The sequence below is a fragment of the Cibotium barometz genome, chromosome 15, assembly GCF_041138505.1.
Source record: "Cibotium barometz isolate CiBa-2024 chromosome 15, ASM4113850v1, whole genome shotgun sequence".
NCBI classification, from domain to species: Eukaryota; Viridiplantae; Streptophyta; class Polypodiopsida; order Cyatheales; family Cibotiaceae; genus Cibotium; species Cibotium barometz.
This window is the reverse complement of record NC_141060.1, coordinates 54409782-54419272: the sequence shown is the minus strand read 5'-3', so window position 1 is coordinate 54419272 and position 9491 is coordinate 54409782. Positions and strand designations below refer to the sequence as shown.

Here is a 9491-nt window from a genome sequence, read left to right as displayed (position 1 = left end):
TGTAAATTTCCTTCAGGGGAGGTACAAAATAAGGTGTTCAACTTTGTCTAAGTATTCATCTAAGGTAAACAAACTGCTACCACGGATTCTATACTCCTTTAAAAAAAATCAACTTTTCCATTACCATGGCTAGGTTTAAGTTAAAAACATATAATAGGGAAGGCAATCTAGATCAATTTCCACTATAAACTCTTCATTGTTGTCATCCCATAGATGCCATCACATAAAGAGGTATTGGTATGCTTGACCAAAATAATACTCCCAACATTCTAGGTAAACCTCAACAACTTTAGACGTAGTAATACAAAGGGCTTCTTGATCTCCAAGGCAAGGGTTCAAGCTTGGGTCATTGTCTAAAATCAATAATACCTTCATAAATATTATATGTAATTTGACATTCATTTATTTGTTAGAGATTACATCCTCAAGATCAGGCTATAATGAGTTATTGCTGCTAGGGGATGTAAATCCTAGGATTGAGTACTTTGCTAAAAGGTACATGTTTATAAAGCATCTTAAATTTCTTCTAGTAATCTAGCATATCATTTAGGAAAGGTAAAAATAGAACATAGTTCTCTATTGTCTTTAACTTCTCATAAGTCATTATAAGGATGATATTATCATTCTCTCATTTCATTTTGCATGGATATGGACTCTCCTCTTTCCCAACCACCACTGATGCTTCTATTCTTCGGGTGTCAAGAAGTATAATTCTTGAAAATGTTTTGCATACATTTTTTTTTGCTTTTTCTTCTCTTGAATGCTAATTACTCAAATGTATCATATCCTCTTCATGAGATAGCCCATGAATCTGGGTTGTGATGTATTTTCTTGTCTTTTATCCATCCTAAATTTTGATGCATTAAATTTACACGTTTAAGAAAAGAGTATTAAACTAAGTACAAAATTCAACTCATGTATTTAGAAAAACAAGACTTTCTTTATTACTCGATTATTTATGTATAAAGCAATATAGATCCATGAGCTCACATCATCACTCTCATGGATCAATGATAAGAATAAAGAGACATGCCATGATAATACGGCTTGTAATACAACCAATTAGAGTATTCCTAGCTAGCTTGATCCTATGACTGGGTATAAAATAGATGATTATCCTATACATCCACCGCCACCGATAGTGCAAAATAACATGCAATTAGAGTATTCCTAGCTAGCTTGATCCTATGACTGGGTATAAAATAGATGATTATCCTATACATCCACCGCCACCGATAGTGCAAAATAACATGCAAAATCGAGGTCCATAGAGTACCAACTCCTTTACAACTTGTAGCCTCTCAAAAATCATAGAGAGAATAATATTCTGCCTAAGCTGTTTTGCGTGGTCGCTCTGATAGGCTAGTGTATACAAAGATAAATCTTCTGATGTACCACTTCAATTTCTACTCTACTAAAGTTAGAAAAACAAGGTCCTTAAAGTGTCTCTCACAATGCTATGCGACCCTCTCATACTTCCATGTAAAATTCTCAAAAGTGAATGCAATCATGTCATTCTCAAATGCAATCATGTCATCCTCAAATGATTACTCAAATTCTCAAAAGTGAATGCAATCATGTCATTCTCAAATGCAATCATGTCATCCTCAAATGATTACTCCAAAGAAATGGGGTCTAGCCACCATCAGAAAAAAAACCAAAGATAAGTTTCTTTTTTCAAACTCAAAAACATGCTATGATACCAACTGTGAGACCCCCTATCCCCTAATCAATAGGACTATTGAGTAGTGGAACTATTTCAAGGGGTAAACTGACTCCTCACATGGAGCCTCCCCTATAATCTCTATTATGAGTAGCTATCCAAGTGGCTCCCCAAGGCTCAACTGAAAAAGTCCCTCATTGAGAAATGTAGGTGATTCCTCCAAGTCATAATTAAATAACTTCAAACACTATTTATCTCTACGGTCAACTTTTCTACTCCCAAAAATTATTTTCTTTTATGTACACACCTGCCCAGATCTATGGACTAAGCCTAACTTCTAACATGGGTTAGCCTACCACTTGACCACACTTAATTTGTAGATTCGGTGTTCAACAATGCACCACCCATCATCACTTTAGCTTTCACTCAGGCACACCTTGAAAACAAGTATGCACCACCCATCATCACTTTAGCTTTCACTCAGGCACACCTTGAAAACAAGTATGCACATAGACCTCCTCTAAAAAGAATTCTTCAACAAGCATCGTAATCTATATTCAAGTTCAATAATCTGTACACATAATCCAACATATATCCACCATAAACTTCATCATGACGACACGGTCTTCTATACCCAAGATCCACAGTATAACTCTTCCAAGCGCTCAAGAAATTGGGCCAGTACTAGCTCACAAGTGTATATATCCGAGTCACTTTTGGAAAGAAATTATCTGTTATAACTAGCTTTGTTTGTGGGATCCCAGGAACTTACCTCATCGAGGCATGAGAGAGCAGACCCATGTTTGACCAAGTGGGGGTCAAGATCATGACCATTCTTCACCCTGTAGATGATATCCACATGGACTATATCTGACCTATGTGGTATTTTCATGTAGGCTGCTGCCATTGTGCCACAATAGCATGTCTCACAAAACAATTCATAAAACTAAGAAATATGCCTTAGGCAATATATTAAACAATTAACAACAAAGGCAAGTAATCTATTTCAAGCTAGATAAGACAATTCAATCTTTTTAGATGAATCTCGGGCATGCTTTACTCTTTTCACATTCCAATCAACCAAATCTCATTCTGCTTAAGGATTTTAGATGAGGTTCCTTCCTAAGTCATCCTAATGCTTATTTCTTGAAACAAGTTCTCACTAGTTCTTCCCAAGACTAATGAGTCATTACTTGTAAAAAGTAGAATCAATCCAAATTCTTAAATGAACTAAGATTTTTTTCTCTTTATGGTTTAATAGAGGGATGAAGCCTACCAGAGGATACTCTAAAAAAGATGGCTCTCACGTGCACCCAAAAGAACATCACGAGGGAGGACACTAAGAAGTGCAAATCCATGGAAAACAAAGAACTAGATGCAAGGCACACAAGAGATTTCATCATCTTGATCATCCTAACTCTCACTCTCTTTCACCATGATTGGAAGAATTAGGCTCAAGAGAAGCAAGAGAGAGAGAGAGTTGTGCCAAACCAAGAGAGGAAAAAGAAAAGTGTGCATGGGCAGATAAAGGAGTCGAAAGTTGTAACTTCCTCAACCACCCAAATCACATGATTCACAATATCCCTTTTCTTTATTAAAAAGGTATTTTGTTACATTCTTAGACCTTAGGACATAGCATCCTTTATGGTTGGCTTTATTTGTGCTTGTACAACAAAAAGTTTCCAAGTTTGAAAAATAATGAAGAGAGCAATGTCGTGATGCTGCTTTGGCTTTAATGTGTGAACCAGCTAAAATAGCCAAACATATACATCATAAAATGCATACAATTTAAGCACAATTCAATTGATGGATTATTGAAGAGAATTGCCAATGAAGAGAGCCGCCAAGAAAGTGCCAAAATAGGGTGTCATCATTCCTCGCACAGTGGAATGCGAAGTATCCACCACACTGGATTTCTCACACACTCTCAAACAAACTCTTCCACTCCACACTAAAACCTTGGCACACACATCTAAAAGAAAAATACACCATAAAAGATAGGATGCCATCCCCAAGCTAACTTATAAGTATAGCCTCACCTCCCAACGTAAAAAGAAAAGACAACACCAATTTTTAATGCGTAGGAATTTAAAATGAAGAACACCCTCACTAAAGATAAAAAATGAATGCCCACCGTCTGCTTTAATAAACCTTATCTCTTAATGTGCAACGCTTCAAGAAATATGCACGCAGCCATACACTGGAAGCAATTTGGCAAGCCCACTGTAGAGACACGCAAGAGTCCAGCACTGCAATGCAGCCATATGAACTCCTGTTGGATTGGATAGGTGCATGGAAAAATCAAAATTAAGACAAATACCCCCCAATTAAATGCCCTTTTCAGGCACCTTTTCACACGTGATCTGGCCGCCTGTTGTCCAGGTTGCTGCGCATACGCCAGGTGTATGGCAAGATCAAAATTATTGTGTGATCGTCTCGATAGGATCTGCAAGCCATAAGCTCTTCTTCTCCTTCATTTTCCATGTCCCGACAATGGAACCAAATGAAGCCCACTGGAGGATAATCTGAAAAAAGGTGGTTCTCACCCAAAAGAACATGAGGGAGGACGTGCAAAGCCATGGAAAAACAAGGAACTAGAAGCAAGGCACACAAGAGATTTCATCATCTTGATCATCCTCACTCTCACTCTCTTTCACCACCATGATTGGAAGAATTAGGGCCAAGAGAAGGAACAATATTGCCAAACCAAGAGAGGAAAAAGAAACGTGTGCATGGGTGGAAGTTGCAACTTCCTCAACCACCCAAGTCACACAATTCCCCAATATCCCTTTTCTTTATTAAAAAGGTAATTTGTTACATTCTTAGACCTTAGGACATAACACCCTTTATGGTTGGCTCTATTTGTGCTTGTACAACAAAAAGTTTCCAAGTGTGAAAAATAATGAAGAGAGCAATGTTGTGATGCTTTGGCTTTAATGTGTGCAAACCCGCTAAATAGCCAAGCATATACATCATAAGAAGCATACAATTTAAGCACAATTCAATTGATTGAATTGAATTGTGCTTAAATGTGTGAAAAATAATGAAGAGAGCAATGTTGTGATGCTTTGGCTTTAATGTGTGCAAACCCGATAAATAGCCAAGCATATACATCATAAGAAGCATACAATTTAAGCACAATTCAATTGATTGAATTATTGAAGGGAATTGCCGATGAAGAGCCATAAAAACTTGCCAAGGTAGTGACAAAATAGGGTGTCATCAAGGGCACATTGATCTATGAGTCCTAAGTTCCTTAACTTGAGAAGTATTCTCAAACAAAAGGGGGGATAATTACCCTATGTGCCTTTTTTTCCACCTAATCCAAAAACAACTAGGGATAATCAAGGTAAACAACTAGGGATAATCAAGGTAAACACCTACTTACTAGGGTCCAAATATCCACAAGAATTTCTTAAGGGTCCCAAGTTTAATTATTTAACCCATTATTATTTAAATCATGGCAAATGCTCTAAGTCTTTTCCAAAAGACATGCCCAATAAGTTTTTAATACCAAATTTAATGTAAAGAAAAATACACACATAAAAGTTATAAGAATTTCTTAAGGTATTATCTTATTACTATGACTAGGAAAATGATCTTTATGTTTTCTTGGAGGAGCAATTTTCCTTTCACTTCAATTTCAAGTGTTAGCTTCTAAGTATTTGCACTAAAGAAGATATATTTTTCTAAATCTATGAAAAGTATAAACCTTGAGAAAAGGAATCTGGGCACTTTATTTTTCCTTTAGCTATTTGGCCTAAATTCAAGAGCTATCATTTTTTAAATATTTAATCCCTAATCTTAATTTGTCTAATAATTTGTCATTATTGGGTTTCTACTAAAACCTTATGTATGTACTAAAGAATTAATACTTTCCTTAGTCCTTTTGCTAAAGACTTATGGATTTGCATACCCTTTACTAAGGTTCAAAATGAATTGGATGTAATTCTAAGACTTACAAAGGATAAATTATATGGTTCATAAACCAAAAGGGTATAAGTCTAACCAAATAAAATATGAGAACAAGAAAAATTTCCTTAAAACTATGTGAGGAAAAGATATTACTATTACCTTCTTGAAAATGGGTAAATAAAACCACTGTTTGGAGCAAATCACAAAATTATGCATAAAAGCCTACGAAGTAAAGGACTAAACTTAGCCTACCTTTAGTATGCTTGAGTTTGAAGTACATTTGGTGTATATTGATGATGAAATCTCCTCTACTTGATGAGAACTCCATGTTTGCTTCTAGGGAAAGAAGAGGGCTACATAGATCCCAATGCTATAGACTGTTTGTGCAATATATGTAGAAGGGTTTCCCCCAATTCCCAACAAGCCTACTCTATGTCTCAAAAGATAGTAAAACTTTCACCAATTCTAATACAGAAACTTGTGAAAGAAAATGAAATGAAGGGTCCCCTTTTTATAGGTGAAGGGGAAGCACAGGGTAGGTTGGAAATAACAACTTGATACTAACTAGTTTATGCATGGGAAAGTCTCCTAAATGAACTAGATCTCCTTTGAGTTCTAAATGGCACATACATACATGCTAGATGAATTTTAATAGGTTAAATGACCCTAATGTAATCCAAAATTTCTATTTTCTACAACTTGCCCAATTTTTAGCTTCGTTATTATAATTCTCATCAAAATCTGTAACTTTAAAATAAGGGGTCTAATTGAATTCAAATATAAAAGAAAGCATATACATGCATTACTTTAAAATAAGGGGTCTAATTGAATTCAAAAATAAAAGAAAGCATATACATGCATTACTTAAATAAAAATGATTTTTTTGACATCAAAATCACACATTCTCTCTCTAGATTCAAAAAACATTCTCTTACATATTTGGGGTACCCTTGGGGAGGAATCTTAGAGAGAGAGAGAGAGAGAGAGAGAGAGAGAGAGAGAATCTTGAATCCTACCCTATCATCTATTATATAACACATAAAGAAGGGGGTATAATAAGTATATAGAGCCTGTATACATCACAAATAGAAGGGATATATTGTATATAGGGACCCTGTATATAGCACATAAAGAAGGGGGTAGAAAATGTATATATATCCTATATACATCACAAATAAGGAATATATTGTTCTTTACACATCACAAATAGAAGGAATATATTGTTCTTTACACATATATGACACAAATAATTTTGAAAAGACAAAAATACGAATCCCAATTTTTTTTTGCTATTAATTAATTAGTGAGAGGGTGAGAGGGGACTTGAACCTTAGTATAGATGTAACCTGAAAAAACTTAGAAAGGTTTTTTTTTCTGATTTTGACATGTGGCAGTGGGAGGGCCAAAGGTGGTGGGATCTTGTTGGAGTTTTCTAGAGAGTTCATTTCGCAGCCTCTCTCTCTAGCTTATGATGCAAACACCAGGCTCTTCTCTCTCTCTTACAGTGTATCGTGCAGAGTAAGCTCTCTCTCTCTAGGTAGAAGAACGCCCACCTTGATCCTTTGTACTGCCCACAGTGTGACGAAGGTTCAATTTATACACAGACCCTCTCGCTGTCTTCAAGAGATTGCATAGTTTCCCCTCGTCTCCCGTGGTGTATTTGCTCGGGGATGCCAAGCAAGGTCCTAAGGTTTAAAGGTTCAAACCTTACCTTAGTATATATGTTAATTAGTGCCCGCTTGCGCGCACTAATTAATATATATATTCACTAGATTGAATATGTCTAGACGGAATTACATTAGAAAGGAAAGGCCTAAAGATGGGCCATAAAATTAATGCTATATTGGAAGACGAATAGGAACACATCAAGCACAAGGAGGCAACTGAAAGTACTGCTGCCTCACGGATCTCCAAAGAAGAAGAAGCTATCGCCAAATTGAGCCCTCAACGTCAGGAGTTGGCATTATACATCCGCCAACTAACCAAGGTTGTAGAAGACATTGATCAAGAATGAACCTTTCTCTGGTTTTCTAGTGCTCGGTGTTTGGCAGAGAAGTTATGCTTCTTAGGTTAAAAAGCTTAATGTATCGTTTTCCCATCTAATGACACAAATAATCTATGAGTTCATGTGTGCATGTATTAAGGTTGTGGATCCACGTTTAAAAACAAAAATTAAAAGATATAAATTGACTGAAAGGATTTTTAGCATCAAATTCCCAACTTCTTCATTTAACAGGACCAAAAATAAATATGAGATATTAGTAGCTAGCAGAGTAGAGGGATAAGATAGCTATCTTTAAAAGCTGAGAGGGTCGAAGTCATAATAATTCGAAGTGCTCTTTAAGAAAAAGAGGCGTGGTGCAGTGAGATGCACATGCAGTCTGGAATTTCTTGCTGTGTTTACAAGAGCAAGAGAATGTGCCGACGACGTTGCCAGCTAACAACCAGCTGTATGCCATGGTGATGGACCTCTAAGTCCTGACTCTTGTTGCTGCTCAAGTCAAGATCCTCTAAAATATGATTGTAAAGGAAGGCGCCCGGAGGGAGCAAAGTTGGCCTGAGATCATGTGGTGATACGCCTAAGTTAAGTAATGTATGATGAAACAAGACCAGAGTGGGCGGCGCGTATATAATTCTGGCTCACCAAAACGGTCTGATATTTTATATTTTATTTTAATGATCAACAACGGGCAAAGCAAAAGGAACGCGACGCACTAATTTTATTTAAGAAGTGTGTACAGTGAGTGAGTGTAGGATTGAGCTATTACTTTTTGATTAATATTATGGAGATAGCAGCTCACATTCCGGGCGGTTGAGGCTCGGGGGGTATGCTCTGAGCAGTACTTGGCCATGGATTCAGGTCGTTATAGTAGTCACGCATGATATTGTCATGATAGAAGTTATTGTCAGGACTAATATGATCATCATTGTGCCCTGATTCCGCAGCCACCACTACTCTAGTCGATCCTCCCGTACCAGCTTCTTCGGTCGATCTTGCGGATGAATTGTGCCGTGCAGCAGCTGTCTTCTTGTGATGAAGATGATTATCACGCGGATCGCTCATCATCGACTGCATATTATATTACACGGCGACACGTTCCTGGTTATAAGTGTGAGTGACTGTTTATATGTATATTGTTCAAGGACGGCTCCCCGTAAATATATTAATTAGTCGTAATATACCTGCGGATAACTTTCTTCTAGAGCTGCGGATCTACTAGCTGCTGTGTACTGCGGCACTATCATCCCTGCTGCAGCAATATAATGAACACTAGAACGTTCACCGGACTTTCTCCTTCTTCCCAAGATTGAGGTCTTCTGCATTCAGTTAAAGACGCGTCACGAGGTAATAAAGCTGTCTTCGTTTGGTTGAGGTGCAGACATAGAACGAAAGTTAATGATAAGCCCTTGATTACCTCGCCAAAGAAGGCCGTCGAGCTGCGTGCAGCTGCTGAGGAATTAGAAGAGAAGAAATGGTATGCAAGCCGGCAATAGCATGGGTGTGATATGGCGAGGAGGAGCAGGAGGAGGGCCACAGAACCGATCGACATCGCCTTTTGAATGAGGGCTAGCTGGAGGAGCAATTGTAGTCTAGTGGGCCTACCTACCTAAAGCCAGGACGACCAGCTCCTTTGTGTGACTTTCCAAACAAACTTCCCCAAAAGTGTGAAGCGTGTGAGTGATCAAAAAACTGGTGAATTTTAGTGAGATGTATGTTTGCAAAATCAATGTGAATAACTTTACATGTAAAACTCTTTTGAGAGAATATCTCAAAGTCAAAGAGTTATTTACACATACCACATAACACAATAACTTCAACTTCACACCTTCAATGCAAAGACAGCATGAAATCCATACCACATAGGACGATAACTTCAACTTCACACCTCTTCAATGCAAAGTTAGCATGAAA

At 37.3% G+C, this 9491-nt stretch overlaps 1 protein-coding gene across 2 annotated transcripts; it reads right to left on the bottom strand.

The window, feature by feature from the left end:
* Positions 1 to 8272: 8272 nt before the first annotated feature.
* LOC147631431 (uncharacterized) lies at positions 8273 to 9274 on the bottom strand. Of its 2 annotated transcripts, none has more exons than XM_086809097.1 (3): positions 8995 to 9274; positions 8762 to 8896; positions 8273 to 8648 (listed from the first exon to the last, which is right to left on the bottom strand). In XM_086809097.1, exons 1-3 carry the CDS (start codon positions 9127 to 9129, stop codon positions 8376 to 8378), a joined length of 543 nt encoding a protein of 180 aa, XP_086665223.1. In that variant the 5' UTR covers positions 9130 to 9274; the 3' UTR covers positions 8273 to 8375. The 2 variants fall into 2 exon arrangements, with proteins under 2 accessions (XP_086665223.1, XP_086665224.1); XM_086809098.1 differs by having other exon boundaries at positions 8762 to 8893.
* Positions 9275 to 9491: the final 217 nt, after the last annotated feature.

Excerpts from the sequence above, each read along its gene's own strand:
- LOC147631431 (XM_086809097.1), bottom strand. The coding sequence starts at position 9,129 with ATGTCGATCGGTTCTGTGGCCCTCCTCCTGCTCCTCCTCGCCATATCA. Across the intron at positions 8,897-8,994 it reads CGACGGCCTTCTTTGGCGAG|AAGACCTCAATCTTGGGAAG; the intron begins GTAATCAAGGGC and ends AACTGAATGCAG. Across the intron at positions 8,649-8,761 it reads TAGAAGAAAGTTATCCGCAG|TCGATGATGAGCGATCCGCG; the intron begins GTATATTACGAC and ends TATAATATGCAG.